Source organism: Ceratina calcarata, unplaced genomic scaffold (assembly GCF_001652005.2).
Source record: "Ceratina calcarata isolate Rehan_Ccalc_2016 unplaced genomic scaffold, ASM165200v1 scaffold334.2, whole genome shotgun sequence".
Lineage (NCBI taxonomy): Eukaryota > Metazoa > Arthropoda > Insecta > Hymenoptera > Apidae > Ceratina > Ceratina calcarata.
This window is the reverse complement of record NW_017156169.1, coordinates 156,962-183,262: the sequence shown is the minus strand read 5'-3', so window position 1 is coordinate 183,262 and position 26,301 is coordinate 156,962. Positions and strand designations below refer to the sequence as shown.

Sequence of the window (26,301 nt, the reverse complement as noted above, 5' to 3'; positions counted from 1 at the left end):
GTTACACGAGTTCGAACTTTTTACCGATTGTTCTCTGAATCAACAAATTCGTCGGATATTGCAAACATTAAGATCTGAGCAGAAATGGCTAGTGGAACATTAAGAGATGCGGTTCTAAAGTCGCCGAGACATTTGTACAAATTTTTATTAAGGGAATGCGAAAGATTGCCGAAGGATGCACAGTGGTTTTACAAGCATTCGATTAAGCAGGTGAATCTTTAGCTGGGCAAAGAGTTCGTCGAACAAAGCAATGTTTTGGTTGTTTGATTTTCACGATTGTCACGTGCAGTGGATAACCTTTTCATCTGGCTGCTTACAGAGCTTTAAGCAACACGTGATTGAACCAGACCAAGAACGCGTTCGCCAGATTATGGAGAAGGCTGTGAAGGACGCGGAATGGATCGTTGACAAGGTATTTTTAAGGGTAATCTGTGTTTCGGTAACTGGTCTTTTAACACGGAGGTTTTACAGTATACCAAGTCGAAAGGAACGAAGGGACAAACGAAATAGTCTGAATGGTGCAAGAGATATCTTAGAGACAAGTTCGTGAAACAAGTAGAGAACACAAGTTTGAGACATGGATTTTGAAAGAGTAACGCGGATGGAGAACGGTGCCAGTGTACCACAGTTTATCGAGGCCATCGATATTTGGCGGAGTTATCCTCAAACCGTGAACCGGAGAATTCTCGCATCTGTTCAGTTGTTAGATGTCAGAGTTGACCTCGATATCTTTAAACTCTTTCAGCGCATTATCACCTTAGACATCGTACTATTAACCAAGGATGATCAGAAAGAGGATATCGATATCAAAAAGTTAATGGAGACTTTGTCCATCGAGGATTTGGCAGGTACAACGAATAAAGGAGTTCGATTGTACGTGGCGAAGCAGCTACCACGTATGCCGCGTACGTCCTCTGTGGGCATCGACTTTCTCTTGCTCGCAGATGAAGGAATTTGCATGAACATTCATAAACCCTTCTCGTTGGACAAGCAGTCCCTCGGTCCCAGAATGCCGTTTATGTTACAGCAGGAGCCGAACGGACACATTTCTGTCAGCGTATACCAGTTAGAAAACATTAGGAAAGATTCTAGTATCGATTGGTTGGAGAAGAAACTTCTCCCAAGTATATCGAAGTGGGCGAAGAGTGAAAAGAAAATTACATCGATGCCCCTGTCCTCCCTGAATCTGATATCAGCAGAGAAGTACGCGAAACTGTACTGCGAACTGAAAGAGAAATATGGGAAACGGCTGATAGAGAACTGGCCCGAGAACACGGATCCGATGAAATTCGTCTACGAAGACATAGCGATCGCTGCATATTTGCTTCTGCTATGGGAGAAGGATCGATCGGAGAGGGGAACAGATCGTTTACAGTCGTTCGTCGATTTGGGATGTGGCAACGGTTTGTTGGTGTACATTCTCTTCAGCGAGGGTCACGCTGGCCTGGGAATAGATCTGCGAAAAAGGAAGATTTGGGACATGTACCCGCCCGAAACACCGTTACAAGTTTCCACGGTCATCCCGTCTTCCTCGACGGTGTATCCGGGAGTGGATTGGATCATTGGGAACCATTCGGACGAGCTGACCCCGTGGATTCCAGTGATCGCAGCTCGTAGTTCGGACACTTGTCGATTTTTTCTTCTACCCTGCTGTCCCTACGAACTTAACGGTGCCAAGTACCAGAGAACCTCTGCTTCCAAGAGTCAGTACTCTGACTACATCGATTACGTGAAAGACGTGTGCACCGAATGCGGTTTCACGACGCACCTCGATAAATTAAGGATACCTTCCACGAAACGTGTATGTCTGATCGGTTGGCAAAGAACGAACGAGGAAACGATAGCTCGGGAAGATCGCATTCGGCGAATGTTGGACGCGAAGACGACTTTGACTAAAAAAAAAACAGAAGCTAGTGAAACACAGAACAGTAGAGAAATCCAAGAGTGGAACTGCGATTTTAAACCGAGAGACACAGTGGAGAAGGTGAGGAACTGTACCCAATTGGATAAAACGTTGATCGCAGATATCGTTGACACGGTATCGAAGCAGTTACTTCACGGAGGTCGCATGACGGTACTCGAAGGATCGGGCAAGGTTTGGAACGCAGGTAGATGCCTCGAATTACGCGAAATCGCCGAATCGATCCCGAAGGATGTCATCGCTCGTTTGAGAAATGAATGCGGAGGCCTTCAGACTTTGCTCAAGAATCACAGCTATATATTTTCCGTTGCCCAAGGAAGAGTCGCGTTCAGAATACCTGGAACGCTACAGACTAAGGTGAGGCCCAAAAGGAGAAGAGTGATCTCTCCGCGAACCAAGACGAAGCCCTGCTGGTTTCACGAGAATCACCCGGACGGTTGTCCGGCAACCGAAGCGGAATGCAATTTCAAACATTGATTCGGACACAGTGTATATACGTACATGTATAAACGGTACGTAGTCTGCTGAACACGCCATTCTTAATTGGCAGCGTTACGCGTTAAAAATTTATTTTCACTTTCATATACAAATCGTGCGAATGCACGTTGCGAAACGATACGAATTTAACCGTTCAACTATCTATATAATACGGTACTTATTTTACACCAGGAAAACGTAATGAATTATTATTGCCCCCTATTGTTCGTTCACGACAGCTTGTAATTGCATCGTTAATAGACGGACCATTCGATCGAGCTATCGAACAACGGTAGCACTGCAATTATTATTGTTATTTTCATTATTTCAGAAATTCGACGAACGATATGTCGTCCAAATTTAGACTTTTAACTTCGATCGCGTCCTCTTCGACAATGGGCTTCGATTGCTGCGTTCGTTTCCACTTTCTCAGGTCGACGGTGTCCAACTGGTGAACACGTTTCACATGTGTTCGAAGATTTCCCTTCTGCGTGAACGAGTATTCGCAATAGGGACAAGCATACGGGCGATCTCCGGTATGATGCTTTTGGTGCATCTGCAACGTCGATTTCTGGGCGAACGATTTCGTACAGAGATCGCATTTGTACGGCCGTTCTCCCGTATGAATTCGTTTGTGCCTCTCGACTTGATACGGTTTCGTAAACACTTTTCCACAGATATCGCACTCCTTCTTCGAGTTCGAATTCCCTTTCGTCCCCGACCTTTCTGGCCTCGCTTCCTTTTTTCCGGGTGCCTTCGAAATCGGCTCCAACTGCGTATTCGCCATCGCTTCGCTCAATAAACAATTATTTGATATATCTGGTATTTCCAATGCTTCTTCTGTATGTTCCGCGTTCATTTTTTCGTTGGTACTTTCAGTATTTGGATTCAGCGCTTCGCATCGATTCCCGATCGACTGCGGCGGTAATGATTCCTCGGTGTGTATAGCGACGAGTCCGTCCGTTAAAAGAAAATGCAGATTTGTAACCAATTGGTTGCTTTCACCTATCGACACTATCGTTTGGTCATTGCTCGACACGATACCGTCAGCATCCAAATTTATTTGATCCGTCAAACAAGGTGCCGTTGCTTCGATATTGAACGTCCCAAAGTCGGGACCGATTCCCGTAGCCGTTTCTGTAATCTGTAGTAGTTGATGTTTCGTTTCAAGCCTGTTGGCCTCCTCGTTCTCTTTCCTTTCTACTTCGCTGTTGCACTTTTCTAGGTCGGCCGCAACTTGGGCCACTGCCGCTACTTTCATATGTTTCGGTTTCCTCTTCGGGTTGTCTTTATGTTCCCGCGTATGTTTCAATAAATGTACTTTTCTATGACCCGACGTTCGGAACCTCGAATCGCAAAATGGACATCGGAATGGCTTCGAACCTTAGCAATCATAAGAGAAAACTTATCAAACGGGAATCTACGAGAAACCCACCTGCCACATTATACGTTGATTGCTTACCCGTATGCAAACGCATGTGAACCTTCAGGCTGCCTTTGGTCGCGAACAGACTGTTGCACACGTGGCAGCGGAACGTCTTTTTCCCGGTGTGAACCTTCGTATGCGAATCCAATGTACACTTTACAGCGAAACTCTTGCTGCAATAGTCGCATTTGTACGGTCGTTCGCCCGTGTGCGTACGCACGTGTCTTATCAAATCGCTCGGCTTGCGAAACGTTTTCGGACAGTACTTGCATTTGTTCGTGTACTCCTTTCGCTCTTCTTTCTCCATTAAGATGGTCTAATAAATTTTACTTATTATCATATATATTAAAGGTGAATCGAGCGTGGAAAACGTACCTCTACACAATCCATGACTTCTTTCTCAGCCACTGTGTCTAAAAGGACTTTTTCAGAAACAGCGGAATCTGAATCGATAACGATATTGTCTAGAGCCGTGCGGTTATCCGTGATTGCTCCCATCGTCCCGCAGTTTGTTCCCGAAGATATTCCAGACCACGTGGTACGACTTTCACCTTGTGACCGGGTTTCTGTCCTTTTGTCAAAGCGCTTCTCGCACGCTGGGCATTTGAATGATCTGTACGAATATAGGAATCGATTTTAATAAGAAATCCTTCTAACTTCTGTCGATACTCACTGTTTGTCAGTACGAGTCTTCAAATGTCTGTGTGATCCAGCGTTTGCAAGAAATTTCGACGAACATTCCGTACACTGATACTCCTTCGTTCCACCGTATCGATGGCTCATTAGATGTTCCTTATAGACAAAAGTAGATTTAAACAGACGCTTAATCGCGTTAAATAATAGACAAAAATTAATTTACTTTCAATCTCATCGTTGTGAATCCTTGCTGGCCACATATATGACACTGTAGCAGAGATTCTCCGCGAGATATCTTCCCCGTGACGGTTTTAACCATCTCTTGAACGTTGGACGATCGGATCTTGAACTCTTGTGTCGGTTCCCGTAGCTCGTTTCTACGATCGAATATACGCAACTGCATTTTATTGCGGTGACGATTGTCTAAACATTAAAATTCGCAGAATTCAAGAAAAACTCACGTTAAAAATATTGGATCGATGGTACACTGCTGATCAGTCTTCTGTGTTTGTTTCGTTGCCAATTCAGCGGCGGCACTTTCAGGCCCAAAGTTTTCCTGGGAAATTAATACTACCGCTTGCATACCGGACCTCTCTTCTCTATCGTCGTTCGCGTTGTCAGACGCCGCTACGCAAACGGACAACTGATGCTCCTGCTTCGAACTCCGCGTTAGCATACTCGTCACGTCGTTCGGATTCGTTGCATTCAATGCAATGTCGATCTCATGCGCGTCCGACTGAAAGACAAAATCCTTTCGGTTCCAATGCCTTCAACACGATTTTCAGGCAACGGTTTTTATCTCACTTGCAAGCCGATGTGATCCATGTCAAAGGAATCTAATTGTGACGAGAATACGTGGCCAGATGGTTCCCCATTGCGGTTGGTGCTGTCGTTTTCGTATATCACGTTCAGCACGGCCGGTTCCTGTTGTTCCTTCGTTTGACAAATAACATCGCTCGCGTTTACTAGCTTCGAATTGTGATTCCCGAGATTAAGGTTCATCCCGATGTTAAACAATTGCTGGTTCAACGTCTCCTCTATATCTCGGATGCTCTCCTACAAATAAGAATACGCATTTGATGATGAAACAACGAACCGATTTATCGATCGACCACCTGTATACAGTAACATATGTATGTAGGTGTATAGTACCGGAGTGAATGCCCGATCGCCTGAGTAAACGGGCAACGTCACCGAGCCAGTCTCGTCGGTGTGCAACATCTGCGAATTTTCAATATTCATTACAGCTATATCCGACGCGGTTTCTAGAAACAAAAAGAAGATAAACGAAAGATAGCAGAAAAGAGTAATAGGAAATTGTACTCTGTACTTGATGTCGACTTTCGATAAGTACCATTGATAAACGTGGTTCCGTCGCAGTTCGACGATAAAACGGGTCTCCCGTTCTCTTTGTCTTCGGTCACGGCACGGAACTCGGGGAAGGTTTGGGAAAACTCTGGTCCGAGTTGCGGTTGAAACGACAATTCCACTGGGCCGAGGCGAGAAAGCGTTGGGAACGTGGAAGAAGACGTTGCGATGATTGTGGGCGTACTGACGGCAGTGGTAGTGATGGCGATGGTAGGATCGATGCTAGCGATAGAAGTAGAAGACGATTCCACGACAGCTTCTTGTTTCGATCTCGACTCCAAGCTTGTTTCAATCGAATCCTGTTCCTGCACTTGTATTCGTTCCTGTTCGAGCTGCCGTTGCTGTTGCGCCAGCTCGTACTTGTGTATCTTCATGTGTTTCCGACAGTTGACGTACGTCTTGAAAGTCTTGTGACAATACGGACACATGTACGGCCTCTTGTTGCTGTGAGTGACCAAGTGTCTCTTCATGCTACTCTGCGTGGAGAATCTCGCGCTGCATATGGTACAACTGTACGGCCTCGAATCCTCGTGCGTGTGCAGGTGCGACTTTAGAACGCTGTTCGACGTGAATCTCCTGTCGCATTTTGTGCATTTGTACGGACGTTCCCCGGTATGGCGACGGTGATGCTGTTTCAAATGACTGATCTTCCTAAACGCCGCCTGGCAAATCCAGCACGTGTGTGGCCTGCCGGGATCCGTGTTTCCGTCGCAGCTGCGTTTCTCCTTCGAGGGTACCTGCGCCACGCAAATCTTGTTCCCCGTATCGCTTATCACCAACGGTTCCTGTAGAATCACTTCAGACAGATTTTCCGCTTCGAGAGGTAATCTCGATTTACCCTTCGCTTGGGCTTTCGACTGATTGACAGTATAGGCAGGAGTACCGTTTTGCACTTCGGCATCTTTGTCCGCAGACTTGTCCGACTCTTTGTGCGATCTGTCAACGATTTAAAACGTCATACAAATAAAAACGAAATTAACGATCGGAGTACACGCAGTGCATAAAAGACACTCACTTGGCATGGGCAACCAAGCTGCTATGACAGACAAACGTTTTATCGCAAAAACCGCAAGCGTACTTTTTAATGTTCGAATGGGTACGTTCGTGCGCTATCATCGTGGATTTCAGAGCGAACGAACGGTAACAGTGCGTGCACTAAAATATACAAACAGGTGTAATGCAGGATTGACAAACCAGTATAAGAAAAGGGATGTTACGAGACGATCTGTGTTATACCTTAAAAGGTTTTTCTTGCGTATGTACACGCAGGTGACGTAACAAATCTGAAGGCTTCTTGAATTCTTTATGACAAAACGTGCACGAGTACCATCTAACGTTTCCTACGCATCGTTGCTTTATTGTTAAATAATTCCTGTGAGGACATGGTACAATGAAACATTGTTCTTATGTAAATGAACTGGTGATGAACTTTTAATTAAACAAGGTGAATTACCTTGCACCACCGTCAGGCGATCGATCTAATAACGTAACGAAACTCGTACGAGACTCGCACTTTTTCGTTTCTGCCGTGCCTGAGATCAAACAGTTTCGCTAACCGTTTAAAATTATTTTACCGAAGTAATGCAACAACGTACAGTATACATACCTTCGGCAGTTGCTTTGTTTTTACTGGGAAGGCCACTGTTTTTCAAAGCTTGTTGGAGAATATCTTTTTTCGCAATAGTTTCCGATAACGCAGTCGTTTCGGGATCAGACATTTTCGACGTTTGATTCGTGGCTTGTTTAAGCGATTCCAGCTGCGTTATAACAGTGTCGACGGTCGCACGAATATCGGGATCATCGTCGGGACTTCCATTGACTTCCTAGAAGTTGTTCGCAACGTAATTCAACATCCGTGTAATTTCTAATTATCAGGATTTACCTCGTTCGCGTCGTTATGCATGCGTTTCACGTGTCCGTTCAAACTACCCAACTTTTTAAACACGCACGAGCAATAATTGCACGCGTATATAGACTCTCCTTCCGGTACGTTGTGAACCCTCATTACATGAGCATTCAAATTGCCTGCAAACAATGGCACTTGAGAAACACGATCCGATCGAATTGATCGAATGCGAATAGAAATTGTGGACAACCTTTTTGGCTGAACTTCGCGTTGCACAGTTCACAAGTATGAGGTCGAATACCGTTGTGTTGCCAGGTATGAATTTGCAGCGAGCTCTTTTGTGTAAACGCGCGGTCGCACACTGTACACTTTGAAATTGTGCAAAGATCAAGTCTCACCCATCTGTAAAACACGTTACGTTAACGAACATCTTGTTACCTTGAACGGTTTTTCACCGGTGTGCACCCTTATGTGTCGCATCAATTGACTCGGTTTCTGAAATGACTTTAAACATATCGTACATTTGTACATCATTTTCTGTTTCGTTCCTCTTTTCGTTTGCTTCACTATCTTTGTCTTCAACTAAAAATATCAATTCGCAATTAATCATGTTTGTTTATTTGCCGTTCGATATCTAGCCAGTGGCTTACCCTGTAATGTTCACGGATGTGAAGCCTGTACAGAGCGGGTTGACTAAATTGTTTACTACATAATTTACATTTCCGCACTTCCTCCACCGTCCACTTTTCCCCGTGAAGCTTCAAATGCGCGTCCAATTGTGCCTACAAACGTCACCATTACCACGTTGTCGTTCTAAGTGAACAAAGATAGCGAATATTAATCTCACTTTCGTCGAGAAAGCATCCTCGCATTCCGTGCAGAATAAGTTCTCTTCCTTTTCATGTAACAACATGTGCGATTTTAGACTAGCCATTCTCGTGAACTTCTTGCCGCACTCTGGACATTTTGGTTCGCTCGTATTGTGCGTCGCCATGTGAAGCGTGAAATTCGACTGTAAGAATAATAATTGATCCAATGAAACCTTTGATAAAAACCATCGTGCATCAAGGAATAAATTACCGGCACGTTGAACGACGCGGAACATTTTGGACATCTATAAGGCTTCTCCTCGGCGTGATTTTCCATATGCTTTCGGTACAGGGACTGTTTAACGAATTCTTGCTGGCAAATGTCGCACTTTAAACTGTCCGGGCCCTAACGTTGACGAAAAATTAGATCGATGTTAGGAAATAAAGTACACGTGATTCGATAGAAATTCTATACTTTGAGAGGGACGTCTGGATTTTTCTTAGGTCTCCCAGCATTATTTTTCTTCACGATCGGCTCGTTTGGCTTATAATTTCCATCATCTTTTTCGCTGTCTATGGCCAGTAAAGGGCTTTGCAAAAGAGACTGACTCTCGTGCGTACCAATATTGCTGTATTTTATTTCTATGCATGATTGTAATTTCATCGGCTCGATGACAGCTTCAGGCTCAATATCGAGAGTTTGAGTTGCCGACTGAAGTTCCGATTCATTTACAATATCTTCTAAGCTTATTTGTAGAATAGGCTACAATGGCAAAGAATAAGTTTTCATGTTACACGTACGACATTAAATTCTCATCAAGATTTCTTACAGCGGCCAACGAAGTTGTTCCGGTTTGTCCGATAAGAGTTATTGGCGTCGCGACGATTTCTAACGTACCATCTTTGCGTTCTGTAAGAACCAAAATCGATGCGAATCTGTATGATTTTTATATTTCAAGAAACTTGTGTCAAACCCATGAATCTTTACCTGTCACCGTTAGGAGCGTTCGACCGTCTTCACTGGCAACGAGATTCAGTGGTATCGCTTCAATGCGAGGGTCTGTATTCGTGTTGTGTCGCGTCAACATTATTCTTCCGTCAAAAGTGACATATACACGACTAAACACTTACGATCCAGAGAGAGAAAATAACTCTTTGCATGAGATCATCTACGTGTTATGGGAACGACATTGATGATATCTTGAATCATTACATTCGTCTATCGAGATCGATACCATTTGTTCTACTGAATATCCTGGGAAAGCCTTGGTAGAATTTAAATATCTCAATTTTCTCCACAAGTCGCATGATTCAATTTCTTACGAAAACGAAGCCAAGCCTAACCTTATTATGTACGTATCAGTATCTGTGCTCGCCCGCACGATATATGTTTGTTTGTACAGCTAGTAACAACGAAACTGAGCCAGCTATGTGCATGTGTTAGTTTCCCCTAGGGGACAAAATTCAAAGGTGCGGAGAGCTTCGCGAAGGCGCGTGAGGAGAATAGTAGTGGGGATCGAAAAACGGGCGAAAAACAGGGGAAGCGAGCCGTGTACGGAAAGATACGAGATCCCTGGTCGCTACTCTTCTATCTTACGACTTTTGACCAGATTGTAATTTCATCGGCTCGATGACAGCTTCAGGCTCAATATCGAGAGTTTGAGTTGCCGACTGAAGTTCCGATTCATTTACAATATCTTCTAAGCTTATTTGTAGAATAGGCTACAATGGCAAAGAATAAGTTTTCATGTTACACGTACGACATTAAATTCTCATCAAGATTTCTTACAGCGGCCAACGAAGTTGTTCCGGTTTGTCCGATAAGAGTTATTGGCGTCGCGACGATTTCTAACGTACCATCTTTGCGTTCTGTAAGAACCAAAATCGATGCGAATCTGTATGATTTTTATATTTCAAGAAACTTGTGTCAAACCCATGAATCTTTACCTGTCACCGTTAGGAGCGTTCGACCGTCTTCACTGGCAACGAGATTCAGTGGTATCGCTTCAATGCGAGGGTCTGTATTCGTGTTGTGTCGCGTCAACATTATTCTTCCGTCAAAAGTGACATATACACGACTAAACACTTACGATCCAGAGAGAGAAAATAACTCTTTGCATGAGATCATCTACGTGTTATGGGAACGACATTGATGATATCTTGAATCATTACATTCGTCTATCGAGATCGATACCATTTGTTCTACTGAATATCCTGGGAAAGCCTTGGTAGAATTTAAATATCTCAATTTTCTCCACAAGTCGCATGATTCAATTTCTTACGAAAACGAAGCCAAGCCTAACCTTATTATGTACGTATCAGTATCTGTGCTCGCCCGCACGATATATGTTTGTTTGTACAGCTAGTAACAACGAAACTGAGCCAGCTATGTGCATGTGTTAGTTTCCCCTAGGGGACAAAATTCAAAGGTGCGGAGAGCTTCGCGAAGGCGCGTGAGGAGAATAGTAGTGGGGATCGAAAAACGGGCGAAAAACAGGGGAAGCGAGCCGTGTACGGAAAGATACGAGATCCCTGGTCGCTACTCTTCTATCTTACGACTTTTGACAGTCGCGCACACTCCAGATATTTTATATACCTGAATGGACATAAGTCAGAGTATAACCTAGAACATGTAAACAGTGAGCACGTGGATTCTGAAGTGGCAAAGCTTACAATATTTTTATTATTGATAAAAACAAATTTATCGGGTGGATAAATTGAGGGAACGTTTTGAGAAACTATGACCACGGAAGTCGAAAAGAATCCTTACGCGTACCTCGAGAGGGACGATTTCACGTCGGAAAAGTATAAAATCGAGGTACGCGGTTTGCCAAAGTATTACGGCATCGGTGAGTTTAAAAAATTGTTGAACGAGAAGCTCGATTTGCAAACGTGCAAGATAAAGCCACCCAGGCGGGGCAGTGGATGGCTTTACGTGTGTTTCCGAAACGAGGAAACCCGACAGAAGGCTATAGAAACGTTAAATGGGATTTTATGGAAAAACAGTAAACTGAGCGCTCAGGTATTTTATCTAGCTTAAACGGTTCATGTCATATAAAAGTCTGCAGTCTACTGATAGCAGTCCATAACATCGAGTGTCTTTTAAAAAAATCAGATTGCGAAACCTGCACCGGATCCATTCGTAAAGAGAAAAATAGAGGAGAAGGGTGGGAACAAGCGTATAAAAGTAGACGAGGATGATCAGGGTTTGTCCATCGAAGACAGAGTTAAATCTACCACTATTCCTCTTTGGAACATGCCTTACGCGAGTCAAGTATGACCAGTATGCATAATTTGACGAGTGTGTAAAATCGTAAATACTAAATGCGATGTGATTTTAGTTAGAGCTGAAGCAAAAAGAAATGAGCTCGATCTTAAAGTCCATTTGCAAACAAATGTTGAAAGAGAGCAAAGACGATCTCTTAGACTGGTTGAACTATCAGAAAGACAAGTATCAAGGAATGCCTTGCGAGCTGCTTCCTATTTTGAGTACAGAGAAGACTACAGAATATAGAAATAAGTGTGAATTTACAGTTGGTAATATCAATGTTCATATGATATTAAATTATGGCGAGCACACTGTCTATGAAATCAATTTGACGTAGGTAGGAACGATGCCGAAGACAAAGTAGTAATTGGGTTCAGATTGTGTAGTTATGCTTCTGGTTCTACGGCAGTAGGGCCTATCGATAATCTTTGTCACATTCCTAGCCAAATGAAAGTCGTCGTTAAGGTAAGGTTTCGTAGAGTTCGTCCTTTCATCGTCAGGTTTTCGTTGTCTCCATTAAAGATATTTTAGGTGCTCGAGGAGTTCATGAATAATTCTGAGTTGAAACCGTTTGATCCCGTCGATCACAGCGGTCATTGGAGACAAGTCACTGTCAGAGTGACCCTCCGCGGTGACTTGATGGTGATTGTAGGGATGCAGCCGCAGGATCTGAGTTCCGAAAAGTTGGAACAATTAAAATCGGAGCTGAAAGCCTTTTTCGAGGACGGGAACGGCGTCGAGGCTCACGTCACATCGTTGTATTTACAAACGATGACACAAAAGTAAGATATTGATAGTTCTTGGTAGTCCGATCGAGCCAGATTCTTATCATTTTCACTTGCGATCAGAAGCGCCAACGGAGACGGCGGGGACGATTATTATTACATCAGCGGGACGAGATACATAGAGGAAACGTTGTCAGATATGAAATTTCGCATATCTCCGCAGGCGTTCTTTCAAGTGAACACGTTGGGCGCTCAGGTGTTGTACAAAGCGGCGATTGATTTAGCGAAACCAAGCGCGGACACTTCGATGCTCGATATTTGTTGCGGTACAGGAACGATCGGTCTTGTATTTTCCAAGGTATCAGATTCGTTGGTAAAGATTTTAGCTAGGAAAATAAACGCGTACGCTTATAGTATTGCGGCGAGGTATTCGGTTTGGAAGTGGTCGAGGACGCTATTAAAGACGCCAAGGAGAACGCTGTTACGAACGACGTGACGAACTGTGAGTTTTTCGTTGGCAAAGCCGAGGATATCTTGTATCCCGTGATTCGGCGAATTACCAAACCCGATGTGATCGCCGTTGTGGATCCTCCGCGAGCTGGACTTCGTAAGATATACACTTATGTACATTGATCGTCGCGTGGATGGACAGACAGGAATATTTATTACAGATCAACGAGCTTTGTTGACTATGCGCAAGACGAAAAAGTTGTCGAGGCTGGTTTACGTATCTTGTAATCCTCGAGCGGCTGCAAGGAACTTGGTGGATTTAGCTAGGCCCGCCTCGAAACAATACGTCGGAGAACCTTTGGTTCCGACAAAAGCGGTCGCCGTAGACATGTTCCCGCACACCAAGCATTGCGAATTGGTGCTGTGTTTGGAAAGACTGTCGGTAGCTATGAAAGCGCGCGATGCCACTTAGCGGCACGCATATTTTTATTGTTAACGAACGATTCGAATAAAAAGATCTCCTGTCGTGTCTGACTTTTAATCTGATTTAATTCCATTATTTCTGTGTGACAATACTAACATGAGACGAACGGTAGGCTCGTTAATGCAACGAGGCGAACCATAATTTCTATTGATTGTCATCCACGATTTACTGATTCACAAAACTGTATCGACGTTCAAGGATTTACTCGTTAAAGCGACATCGACTTACCTTTTAGGCGAGTGGTATCGAGGGAATTCGGGATCTATGGATGGGACTGTCGCTGGGGGCGGGTGCGTATTTTACATAAATAAGAGAACACTTTCGAGTCTCGAGTCAGTCGAGCGAACATGTTTCGTCTGGTTTGATGCGTTTTGAGTAGATGCGTTTAATCGATATATCAATATTATGCCGATCGCTTTATAAGCCAGAGAGACAAGTAGTTGACACAGTGTTCTAACATAATCGTTGCTTACTTAAGAATCATCGTTCAGCGAGAGGACAGAGAAGAAAAGATTTCGCGAAGAGGGGAAATTCGTGGTAAAATCCGACTCGTGAGAAAAGAGAATTGTCCGCGATCTTCTGTTAGGATCTAATATTTGTCCCGATTTATTTTCATTTTTCTCCTGGCCGGGTAAAGCATGCGAGGAATTTCGTGGTCGAGTCGGGTTTTCGAAGTTATGGTGGGTACTGGTCACGCCTGCTCGCGTTATCACTTTCTCTTGAAGCACGTCACGGCGTTGAAGTAACAACGCCAATAAACTCGTCCTTTCGCTTGGCCGCGTCGTTGTAGGTCCATCTATACAGAAGATAAAAGGTCACGATTTAAGGATGTATTGGCTATACAGTCAATCCCAAAAGTTTATGTACTTTAGAAACGCATTTTTTAAAAGGAAATCAGACGTCGGAAGAACATTGCTAATAATAAACAACAAAAAAAATTTTCGATTTTTCAATTTGCAATTTTTTCCAAATTTTCGGTTTTTGCCAATAACTGCCGAACCGTCGGACTTACGGGAAAATTGCATTAGACCTTTCTTGTAGAGGACGACGAGATCTACAATTTCTATATAAAAGTTTTGCGCTAGCGTCAATAGTTTACCAGTAATTTGCGAAAAACTGTTTTTTGGTTTTTCGTCAATAACTCGTAAACTATTGACGCTAGCGCAAAACTTTTATATAGAAATTGTAGATCTCATCGTCCTCTACAAGGAAGGTCCTATGCAATTTTCCCGTATCTCCAAGGGTTTAGGAGTAATTAAGGAAAAATGAAATTTTTTTCCAAAAGTTCGCCGTTTCGACGCTAGGATGATCGGATTTTGTCAACATCAATAAAATGCCAAATAATCATACGTAACTCGTTAAATATCGAAGTTAGAAGGAAAACAACTTTTATTTGAAGCATTTTTCGCAATTTTGAAAAAAAAAAATTTTCGTCAGCGTCAATACTTAATTGGATATTTCCTTCTATACTTTTTAGCACGTAGCTATTTATTATTAGCATTATTCTTCCGACGTCTGATTTCTTTTTAATTATACGAAATGCGTTTTTCTAAGGTACATAAACTTTTGGGATTGACTTAATTCGCTGATTCTGAGCGCGTTCAATAATTGCTAGAAGCGCGAGAAGACGATCGCTCGGTCGTCGTTAATTACAAACCTTCAACGTCTGCTCGTCTGCCGACGGGCCGATCTGCGAATTTACAGCCGGGAGTTGCCCGGTCGACGATCTCTCGTACGTCCTGTCGGCTCCACCGAATTCCCCTCTTGCTTGATTGTCGACCACCTTTTGCAACGCGACCATCAACTGATCGAAAAGAAGAGCCGCTCTTTTCGGCACCACCACCTAAAAAAATGCGCCGTCTGATTAGAATTCGAACAATTTACACATACTTTGGAGAGAATTGTTACAGTCATTATTGTAACGAGTCGTACTTTGAGCAATTCGCGGAATTAAGTGTAGAACGCAATTTTCGCTTGACAATTCATCGAACAGTGTAAACGACACAGTTGCAAGGCGGTCCTGTTATTATCTTGCTCGTTTCCATCGATCTCTCGCGCCCCTTACTCCCGACATTTAATATTTACGCCAATTAAAATTAATTAGACCGGAGGATAATTGCCGTGGAGTTTTAACGCTGATTCACGGCAACGATCCTCGTCGCCGATCGAACCCTTACCGATTTTCTTTCTCACGCTCGACAAACGACGAGTGGAAGTTCGCTCTTAAGATTGTTCCTCGTTTCATGCAGATTGGATTCGTTAAGTAGAAATTCTTTTCCAGTCACAATCGCGCGTTTGCATCGCGGTGAAAAAGCGCGGGGAGCAGCATAAAGGGAGAAAACGCTCTTATCGTGACAGAGATCGTTTCTTCTGACTGCACGACTCTGAACTCGATACGACGACACGTTAGACGACGCACAGTAATTTCTTTTGCAACCAAGGTATTTTCCTTTGTCTCGCGAGGTAAGACGAGGACCGAGAGAATCGTAATTTGTTATCAGTCTCTCGCGAAGCGGGTAATCTCATTAACTCCGATGGTTATGAATTTTTCTTTGAAAAATTCTCGTGAATGTACAGATAGAACGATTTCAATAATTCCATCCAGATTTTTATCCCACTTTTTCCTTTACAGATATTGGCGCTCGGCGGTCGACTCTGATTTTGGAGAGTGCAAAACTCCAGATGTTAACACAGTGAGTATGACTTATGTATATGTATACATTGAGAATGTATTGGGTTGGCATTTAAGTGATTGCGGATTTTAAATAAAAATTCTATCGACAAACTCCGCAATTATTTAGTTGCCAACCCGATAAATGGGCTAATAACGTAGCCACTTTTCTCTTTTCGATAAATTTAGAATTAAACTTGTGTATATGTATATTTCTATTTAAAATATTTGATTGTTTGTGAAAAGGTCGGTACTGACTCATATCTATTTCATATTATTAATAACGTCTTGGTGTGATAAAAATATTCTTATCTGAATTTATTCATATAAAAGTAATAAGATTGCTATTACCGGGTGCACACGTTCCTCATTAAATGCAAATATGTATTTATACACGTTTACCGGAACTGTTCGTCGAGCGACATCAGTTCTATCAAGATTTACGTGTCAATTTTCCAGTCTCCGTCGAACGAGTTCCCGATAAGAAGCGATCGTTCGTAACAAGAAACGCGAATTCTAAGGAAGCTGGTTGATCTCGAAGCGCGTAGTTTTCCATGGATATATACATACTCGAATGACCTAACGAGCCGCTTGCCAAACGATTCGACTCGATTATCCCGTAGCTCGAAGCTTTACGAAAGTTAGCAACTCCGACACGGATCTAATTATCGCCTTCATTAACCGTGCGCGTTCCAAATTAGTTAGCCAATTTTCTGCGGCACCATATTATTTGGATACCTACCGTTTTAGAAACCGACGCGTCTTAAAGGCTCATATCACGTCCTCGTATCGTGTCACCGTTGAACGTCATTGCGGACGAGTAAACGTGGAATTGCACGTAAATGATATAAAATGTATTTGATCATTCATGCGTTTTATTAGAATTCGTTGTCTAATTTTTATTTTATGGAACTAATTGAATCGACATATTCTTGCTTTCACCAGGTATTTTCCTTTTATTGAACTCGGGGACTCGTTTTCCGCGACGGGCAATCAGCAACCGGGAAACTTTGATTTAAGCAAAGTCCACGTTTAGTAAACAACGTGACTATTTTCTATCGTACGTCGTGTGTCGTGTTTACACGACCGATTTCCCAGAGGGCTTTTCTCTCGTTTCGCGGTACTTTTTTATTTACTCGTGGCGATTCGTACGTAGGTAGGAACCGCGCGAGATTCGGTTAAGGAGTCACGCGTCGCGTGGATGGATCGTTGACCCAGTTGCGGGAACGTAAAGTCGATTGGTCCCGTCGTCGATAAATCGCTGAACCATGTATTTCCGTGGTAATTCCTCGTCGCAAGCAATATCGGCTTCCGTTTCTGCACTTTTCTCTGTGGACGAGCGGCAGCTCAATCATTGCGTTATCCCTGCTGCGTCGCCTGCGGCTATGCCAGGAACGAAAACGTGTAGCGATCGGGACGGGACTAAAGTAATTAAAAATCTCTGCGTCCGAGAAAGTTGGAACTAATTAAAAAACAAACATCGAACGACGGGCCTTCTGCTGGTCTAACAGCTTCTGAAAGTTTCTTCACTCTTTGCGTGGATTTATTCAAAGAACAGTCGAAGTCGATGCGCGATTGGAAGTTAGGAAAGATCGTACCTAGGTCGTGTACTAAGTACTGGAGGCAGGTTCTCAAGCGAAAAAAGAAGAGCATGTAGATAAACTATTGTGTGTTCGTCTACGCTTCGATACGTATCGAAGCTGGCTCGAGTAACACATGTATATGCTTTGAGGTTTGTACGATTTTCATTCGGGACGAGTCTCGTCAAAGCAGTCAAAATTCAATTACCGATAAACGTCAGCTCTTCAACGCTCGAACAGCGTTCCGCGATTAAATTGTCGATAAGAACCCGATAACGTAACGGATTGAACAGTGCTTCTATCTTCGACGAGGAACAAAGTGAACCGTATCTAATAGAACAGGTTTTAGAGTCACGCTGCTATAATCGATTTTAATTAAACTCCATTGTAAACTAGCGTACTGCGACGGCCTAAAAACGAATACCTACGATCTTTTGTATCCGCGGTTATTAATCGGCCTCTTTGTTGACTTTCTCTCCTCGATAACAGAAGTCCTCCCCTCGGATCGGTACAAAGCTCCGTCCAGACTATCCTCTATCTACCGCTTCATACGTTCTTCGCGTGAAATTCCTCCTACGCTAATCCACGGCATGATACGAATATCATCGAGTCCGCGTTGCTCTTTGTGCCGCGGCTAAGCCATTTCTTTTTCAGTTAAGGATAAACAGACCATAGGTTTAACTTATACGAGCTCAAGCTCTCGCGTTCCTTTTCTGCTTGATAAAAGGGCAGCCTCGCCGTGGGACGCTTGAGGTCGACTACAAAGAATTTCTGTAGCTTTGTCCCACCGAATGCTTTAAGAGAGTAGAATTCCGTTGTGCTCGAGCGTAGGATTCTTAAACAAATCGATTAATTAGGTAGATGCGTCGATTCTGTTTTACACTGGTGGCGACGTAAAAGGAATTACGCCACGTGGCTATTAATAATAGCATCATCTCTAATTACATCCTATTATCTAGTAATTAATAATTATTCAATCTTTTAGAGACAATTTTCGTCTATTTCTTCAATACCGTCTCGGAAATTCAACTAATCATTTAATTATTAAAACTTATTAATTATTCAACCTTTTAGAGACAATTTTCGTCTATTTCTTCAATACCGTGTCGGAAATTGAACCGATTATTGATTCGGACATATGTTTTTGGATAAACGTTTTAATTCCGCATTCGATATTCTAAGTAGTTTCATACATTGCACACATTTATAATTTGTATAAATGGCTAAACACCGCAGCTCAGTCGAGATTCGGAGTGCCATTGATCGGGATCGATCTCCAAACGGCATTGAGGTGGCGGACTTCGGTAGCGGCTTCGTAAAAGAATTATTTTGCACAATGACACCAGCCGCCCACTCGTGCACCCGACAATCATGCGGCTATTCGTCGGGCCAGAATTGATGTTATTGCGGTGCTGGTGGGCCGAAGGGGGATGATGGTCGAGCGGCACTGTTTGCCGTTTCAATGCCGAACGCGGGCCAAGTATCATAATCGGAATGGCAATCGGTTCGGAACCTGGCGGTATCCTCCGGACGATGTTCGCGTATGAAACGGTTAATTTCTTTACGGATACAATTTTAGCAGCCGACGAGCGTGCTGGTGCGACAATGCGTTCGGTCGTGACAAAGACGCGCGATTAATCAATTTATTCGGGTCCATAGCTGTTTTCCGTGTACGCGAACTACTCGCATATTTAACGCGTAACCCGTGTTTACACAGGCGTGTCCCGAATGAATTTGTCGGCCGGCCAAATGGCCACGGTGAATATGGAAATGTTCGAGGCCGGGCCAACGGAACGTGTTTTCGTTCGCGCGTCGCGGTGGTCGTTGAAAAAAGATTAGGAGGAAACAGGGTAAAGGGGAAAAATGGAAGACCGTTTGGAGATCGTTAAATGAAAGAGGAAGCTAATGGGTCGCGTGGTTTCCGGGGAACGTGCGAGCTATTCTTCGTCACCGTTTACTCTTATAAATAATTCTTTTAGCTTCTATGTATCTCCTTTTTTCTCTCTTTTTTTAATCTCGTGCGATTACCGGCGCGTCGTATGTTAGACACTGAGCTTCGATGCGTCTAAACGTAAACGAGATCTGCTAACGTTACGATAATCGAGAGTAACGCCGGCCCGTTCCTTCCGCTTATCCGTGAGGTTTTTTCGAACTGGAATAACGACCGCGGCTGATGTTTAGATAGCGATTTCATTCGTAGTTTTCGGATAATTTCGCTTTACATTCGCCCATCGAATGGTATCGTCGCACGTGTAAGGAAACGCGTGTCCCTTGTCGCGTTTAATTAAACATTCCTCGCTAAGCGCGAACAGTCCGAGCGTTGATAGCTACGACGAAATGGAATTCGCGTACCGTCGCAATTTCGTTTTTCCTCGTTCGGGGCCGACGCGTATACGCGTTACCTTCCACGGCTGACGACCACTAGACCCGATAAACTAATTGATTAGACGTCGCGTCGCGTCGCGTCGGTCGGCTAGTTGCTCGGAAAATCGAGAGGAAATTTTGGCTGATGGAAATCGTGCAGGTCAAGGGAACGCGTCGCCCGGGTTAAAACGTCCTTTCCTCCTCGACGGCAAGAATTTAGAAAAATCCTTACATACATGTAACATACTTAGATCTATCAGAAGCACGTTTCAACTCATTATTAGAGCAGAAAAACTTGATTAGATAAAAAACTTACAAATTGTGCTCTTTTTTTCGTTCAATAATTTTTTAATAATAATTTTTTCCACAGCTTCTATAATTTTCTGTTATACGTCATATAATATACTGATCTCTCTAAGATCTAAAAGAAAGATTAATTCGTTGACTTCAATAAGAAATTTGTACGAACGTTTATGGACTTCACTTGTACATTCGATTTATTCTACGATCAGTACTTTACTCCATAATTAGAATTGTACCTTTACCCTTTCGACTGAAGTACTCTGTGATGATCGCACCCGTTGGCGCTTCTGATCAAAGCACCCTGTAAGGACCACGTAAAACTGCACTCTTGTTTCGCAAATTAGCTCACTCGATTGAAAACGTCGTCACAATGACGCTATTGCACGAGAAGGGAGAGAACGAATTAACGCCGACGCTCCCGTCGGACGAAAAACGTGTCGGTCTTTTACAACGATGCTGTCGATACACAATTTAGACGTGACGGGTTTATTTTTTCTTCTTCTTAAGGTAGGCGGACGCGCATAAAACGAATGTCGAATAAGCATTGCGGGACGCTGCGACTAAAGAGAGCGTGGGAAGCGTGAAATTACTCGTTACTGTTATTCTTCCGGCTGCTTCTAATTTCGAGGAAACCCGTCAAATGTAACCGTATCAAGTATTAACAAACTGCAGGGTCGTTTGTCTTTACAATAGATCGTCCTTTAACATTAGCCCCGCGTCTGATCAAATTTTCACTCGCGCCCACAATTGAAGTTCATTTGCCGGCTAAGAGTATCACTCGTTCATAAATTTTATTATACTATAAAATACGATTTATTAAGACGTGAGCGTGAAACGAATGAACTATTTTCACGAGATGATGTAATAACACATAATACGACGCGATTAAATTACGAGACCAACGTTTACCCGCGTCGAATCGGATAGACGGTAAATGCGCCGGTTGTGAATTTCGGTATACCCTTTGCCGCAATGAAACGGTAATAAACGCGAAAGATAGGAGCGTGTCTTATATCGAGATCGTCTTCTTCCGCAAATAATTTCAGCGCCGCCGAGGCGAATCGATTTACGATGATTAAAGCCACGCGTTGACGCGATGGCTCGTTCTTATTAGCCGAGCACATAAAAGTTATTGTCGCGAAACTGTCGCGTCGCAAAGACGAAAACACGAGGATTGTAGGCCGTCTCTCATTGCGATTCCACGTTCCTACATTTTCACCTACTTGTTCTAAAAAGATCTAAGGTGACGACTGAAACGTCGTACCATTAAATAAATTATGTAATTTTAGTTGCATGATAAATCGTGTAACGAGTCGTAAATTTTTTCAATGAAATCGTATCTTAAAGATGTATTGGCTATAAAGTCAATCCCAAAAGTTTATGTACCTTAGAAAAACGCATTTCGTATAATTAAAAAGAAATCAGACGTCGGAAGAATAATGCTAATAATAAATAGCTACGTGCTAAAAAGTATAGAAGGAAATATCCAATTAACTATTGACGCTAGCAAAAAACTTTTAGACAGAAATTGTAGATCTCGTCGTCCTCTACAAGAAAGGTCATATGCAATTTTTCCGTATGTCCAACGGTTTGGGATTTATTGGCAAAAAACGAAAATTTGGAAAAAATTGAAGGGCCCGTTAGAAAAATCTCGGAAAAATCGAAAATTTTGTTGTTGTTGTCTATTAGCAATGTTCTTCCGACGTCTGATTTCTTTTTAAAAAATGCGTTTCTAAAGTGTATAAACTTTCGGGATTGACTGTACAGCCAATACATCCTTAAATAAAGGAACGATTTTCAATATGAAGTACAATTTTATTGAATCGATTCTTGATTCACTACGTGACGTAAGATCGAGATAGTCTCTGATGGTTAGGAATATTGATCAGACTCGTTGACAAAGGACAACCACGTGTAAGTGTCCTGAGACTTGCGAATCGAGCTGGGAGAGTCGAGGGGAAACGGGGAGCGTCGCGAGAAATTCAAGTCGACGATTGAACCGCGGAACACGTGGAACGATGAGGCGTCTTTTTAGAGACTTCAACGCTGGAAAGTTCACCGGGTGTCTTGTGGAACTCGTTCGGATCGATCAACCATTGGATTCCAATCGTTGCCACTGCGTTCAGTCGGTCGGGTTATGGAAAAATGTGCTCGCGGTGGAAACGATTCCTTGGAAGCCTGTTTCGTCAGTGCAATACGTCAGAGACGCGAGTTTATTAATCTCTTAAGGAGGAACGGTCGGGGGATTCTTGTCAAAAATAAATGCAGACAAATTTACTGCGTGGGTGTCTTAATAGGGTAAATGGATTAGCGAGTAAAAATCTGTGCGAGCGAAATCGCCCGCTGCTGCTACGAGCATCGAAATGACGTATGCACAGGGCTGAATTATTACTCGCAGTCTGTTTGCGTACATCGTATCGCCGCATCAATTATCATTATCGTTACTAATCGATCGGCAATTTGTATAATCGAGAAGGATGCAATTACAACCGCCGAGATAAATTTCGATGCTCGGATCTCTCGGACGATGAAAAAGGACGGCGCCTCGCGTCGGACCGAAGGTTTTAACTGGCAATTAATAATAGAAACGCGTAGAGGATAACTAATTAGAGTTAGGACACGGCCGCTGAAGGACTGGCGTGTACCGCGCGTCTTATTTCATCGTCGGTTGAAACGGTAGACGTGATTAATGTAGTCAGAAAATAATTCATTAATTAACGCGTGAATCGCGAGGAAGGAAGTCGGAGACAGTTTCCACTTGGAAAACGAGCCATCGAGCTGGGGATTAATAATCGAAGGAACGATTCGTTTGCGCAACAATTACTGAGCGGTAGCTAATGACGCGAGGGTTAATCGAACGATCGGGACCCGACCAATTAATAAGTTCGCGAAATCTCCGTGTTGCCTCGGATGTCCTCGACACCTCCTCGGTGCCCCCGCGTTCCCGTGGTAATTAGAACTTTCTTCGTTTCAAATCGTTTCTCGATTATCATTAAAACCCTATGCAGATCATAGAGTAAATCGATACGCAGTATTATTTGAAGTTAACGTCTATCTATAGATATTAGATATTTATAAAATGAATTCCGGTTTAATAAAATACACGGATACAGTCACTCAGTCGATTTTTATTAATTCCCAGTTAGAATCGTTAAATATAAACGGTGTGCCAATTATTGCGACAAGCAGAACGTTGCAATGATTGTTACGTGAAACACCAGATTCACGAAGGAGCAGCGATCGAGTATATCTGTATATAACAAGAAAAGTACATACATGTGCAACGTGATGTGTCGCGTTTCGGTGTCGCAAGCGCAAATAAGAAAATGTTGACAGCGAAGGTAGTAATATACTCGGCTTACGCTCTCGTTTACGGGGAGACAAAGAACCCCGTGAGAAACGGAATACACCGAGTAATAGAGAAATTCGAGAAGAATGAAATTGCAGACGGAGCAGTCCGGAAGGGACGGACGAAATTAAGAACGAGATATTCTATAACTCGATTACCGAACCAGGGTTGCGAACACGTTTTTTCCCCGGAATCGAGAGTAAATCCAATCAGAGATAGTATATCCTATATTCGATATACGAAAGAGCGACTATCTTTTTCCGGTTCGAAGGTACGAGGAGAGTTCGATGGAAAAAATGCGTAACGAGATTTAATTTTTTCCAAGGTAAAAATATCTTAACAATGTCTGCAACGCGGAACGGAATAATTTGGACGAGTCGAACGGCGTAGGAGGATGGTAACCTTTGGCCATTACGTCTCGCACGACAATTTGATGTATCTATATTTACGACGGGAAATTAATTCTAGACGAGTACGTATAAGCCTTGTCGCGTACAATGAGCACAGAGACGTCGAAAGATTTCTAGGAATGGTGGAAGAGTGGGTGAAGGAATTCCCGCAGGAATTCGGCAAAGCGCAACCCTACTTGTTGATCGCGATTCGCGTTTTCCTCAACTCGACGAGGCGAGGCTGTGGAAATTTGGTTTAAGCAACTGTTTGCGAAGCCACACGTATTAGAGGGTGACTCGAACTGAATTACTATTTGAAGTAGACGATTATTTACTTAAAGGAAACTTCCTGTGTGTTCACCGTGAAACAGTACTCGTACGACGGATGTAGCGTTATATTTCATGGAAACGAAATTCACTTTAGTAAAATTGATGACTGAACGATCATTTCGAGTGACACTTGGTATCGATTCACTCTATACGAGTCGGCTGGGTACGCTAAAATATTAAGAAAAGGCGTCCCCCTTGGGTTGTTTTCCCGGTCCACTCCTATTTCGACGTAACATTATCTGGCTTTTGACGTGACATCGCTCTACGCCCTACGAGTCGTAGAATCTATTTTTCGCGACGACGATTTCGAACGATTTAACCGCGTAACGGCGAGACAGGCGGCGAAGAAACGTCTACGTAATTACTCACCGGATACTCGTCGTACTTGTTAGAATAGTCGGGGTAATCGAGATTCATCGGGGCGCTCCTCTTACTGAGTTGCCCGATGCTGCCAGCGATCACCGGTATCATCGCCACTAAGATAAGTGGTATCATTCCGTTGCCCATCTATCTACGAATCTGTCGAAGCGGACGCAGTTCAGAGAGCCGCGTATGTTTCCACGGAAAGTTCCTGGCACCCTGTCGCTCGTCTCCTTCCTTTTCGAGAGAATCCTTCCTCCTCGGTTTTTCGCCGATCTTCCGATACGAGTTCTCCGTGGATCTTCGCCGAGGCGGGTTTCGAAATCACCGACGTCTTCGAGACAGCCGTCGAGTCGAGCCGTCCAATGGAGAAAGGCTCGGTCGCGCGAATTCGAAACGATACGCGTTCGGATTAGATTTATCGAACTGTCGAAGGGGTTCCGGACCGATTGCACGCTCGAAGCACGTTATTTGCGTTGGCCAGGAAGATGTACTCGACGAAGGACGTGGTCGAGAGCAGGCAATGTGACGCCTCGAGCGGCAACCGCTCCTATATACTTCGCGCGCGACGCAGGCGTGGTTGAAATTCCCAACGATCCGCGAAACCGCGCGTTATCCTGTCTATCAGCACCCTCACGAGATCCTTCGCAACTTGTTCCTATTCGATCTTAAACTATCCTCCCACGATATCGTGCGGATCCATCGCATTTAACCGAAGTATCGTTCGTCGATTGAGTTAGAAAAGTTGGTTAAAGGAAACCGAAGATCGGAGCAGTCTGTTTAATTATCAGAGATCTTCGCACGCTCTTCAAGCGAGATAAAGATTCTGATTTTCCTTTTGGGCATCGAACGATCTTATAAGACTGCGTGGGTTGACACACCCTCGTAAGGCTCGAGGGTCTGGGGTAGCCGCGTGGTTGTTCATGACCAAGCAAAAATAATGCAAGGTGTGGGTTTGGAGTCTAGTCACTTAAGATATTTTATGAAACTTCTATTTTTCTTATTCTAAGTACAATCTTGTTAAGTACCCATTTTTGTACGTGGCTCGTACAGCTGTATAATTCATTCAATGATTTACTACGATGTTTCTATTGGGGTGGTCATTGTTTTGGAACGTTTAGTAGATATTTTGATGGATAATAAGCGCTCGAAGTTTGAATTCATCGGACTTAAAAGCTCGACTGGACAACGAATTAATAAACTGTGAACCTCGTACGGGTTTAACTGTTGGCGAACTCTCGTGGGTTGCCGATTCAAACAGCTGACACGTGAGAACTGCGTAAACTCAAGCAGAGTCCTGGAACTAAACGGAGAGGGAGAGAGACCCACGCATGTTCGTCAAAAATATTCTATCTCCGGTTTCCTGTCCGCCAATTTGGCCGCGTTTCAAAACTCCTATTTTGCCAGATTTGAGCGAGGACAGTACGAACGTATATCCCGTGGACGAACGGTGCGTTGGTCAGTTCCCCGTCATGGGAATAGAGAGCGATTATAAAGTCGGACGCTGGTCGAGGGATTATAAACTTTACTGTTAACTCGGGGAAA

The 26,301-nt window shown here is 43.5% G+C and overlaps 5 protein-coding genes across 6 annotated transcripts; 3 read left to right on the top strand and 2 right to left on the bottom strand.

Moving 5' to 3' along the window:
- The first annotated feature begins 65 nt into the window (after positions 1–65).
- On the top strand, positions 66–565 carry LOC108624898 (LYR motif-containing protein 9-like). The gene is made up of 3 exons (XM_018024500.2): positions 66–210; positions 320–412; positions 472–565. Exons 1-3 carry the CDS (start codon positions 85–87, stop codon positions 508–510), a joined length of 258 nt encoding a protein of 85 aa, XP_017879989.1. The 5' UTR covers positions 66–84; the 3' UTR covers positions 511–565.
- On the top strand, positions 558–2,693 carry LOC108624894 (putative tRNA (uracil-O(2)-)-methyltransferase). Its single transcript, XM_018024495.2, has one exon. It carries the CDS (start codon positions 578–580, stop codon positions 2,396–2,398), a length of 1,821 nt encoding a protein of 606 aa, XP_017879984.1. The 5' UTR covers positions 558–577; the 3' UTR covers positions 2,399–2,693.
- LOC108624893 (zinc finger protein 236) lies at positions 2,474–10,907 on the bottom strand. 2 transcript variants are annotated; one of them, XM_026813465.1, is made up of 23 exons: positions 10,431–10,907; positions 10,273–10,352; positions 10,102–10,205; positions 8,959–9,142; positions 8,755–8,889; positions 8,522–8,686; positions 8,325–8,456; positions 8,113–8,256; positions 7,925–8,042; positions 7,711–7,853; positions 7,435–7,651; positions 7,282–7,360; positions 7,065–7,200; positions 6,844–6,983; positions 5,815–6,764; positions 5,613–5,725; positions 5,265–5,516; positions 4,922–5,196; positions 4,684–4,837; positions 4,498–4,616; positions 4,200–4,437; positions 3,861–4,140; positions 2,474–3,781 (listed from the first exon to the last, which is right to left on the bottom strand). In XM_026813465.1, the coding sequence occupies exons 1-23, from the start codon at positions 10,528–10,530 to the stop codon at positions 2,721–2,723; spliced, it is 5,319 nt and encodes a 1,772-aa protein (XP_026669266.1). In that variant the 5' UTR covers positions 10,531–10,907; the 3' UTR covers positions 2,474–2,720. The 2 variants fall into 2 exon arrangements, with proteins under 2 accessions (XP_026669266.1, XP_017879983.1); XM_018024494.2 differs by lacking the exons at positions 10,102–10,205; positions 10,273–10,352; positions 10,431–10,907 and adding exons at positions 9,314–9,393; positions 9,472–9,947 and having other exon boundaries at positions 8,959–9,246.
- Positions 10,908–10,946: 39 nt separating this feature from the next.
- LOC108624895 (tRNA (uracil-5-)-methyltransferase homolog A) lies at positions 10,947–13,467 on the top strand. Its single transcript, XM_018024496.2, has 8 exons — positions 10,947–11,505; positions 11,599–11,757; positions 11,825–12,020; positions 12,089–12,216; positions 12,283–12,533; positions 12,600–12,834; positions 12,891–13,083; positions 13,148–13,467. Exons 1-8 carry the CDS (start codon positions 11,224–11,226, stop codon positions 13,396–13,398), a joined length of 1,695 nt encoding a protein of 564 aa, XP_017879985.1. The 5' UTR covers positions 10,947–11,223; the 3' UTR covers positions 13,399–13,467.
- Positions 13,468–13,729: 262 nt separating this feature from the next.
- On the bottom strand, positions 13,730–25,293 carry LOC108624897 (Allatostatin double C). The gene is made up of 3 exons (XM_018024499.2): positions 24,766–25,293; positions 15,068–15,253; positions 13,730–14,206 (listed from the first exon to the last, which is right to left on the bottom strand). The coding sequence occupies exons 1-3, from the start codon at positions 24,901–24,903 to the stop codon at positions 14,120–14,122; spliced, it is 411 nt and encodes a 136-aa protein (XP_017879988.1). The 5' UTR covers positions 24,904–25,293; the 3' UTR covers positions 13,730–14,119.
- Between the last annotated feature and the right edge of the window lie 1,008 nt (positions 25,294–26,301).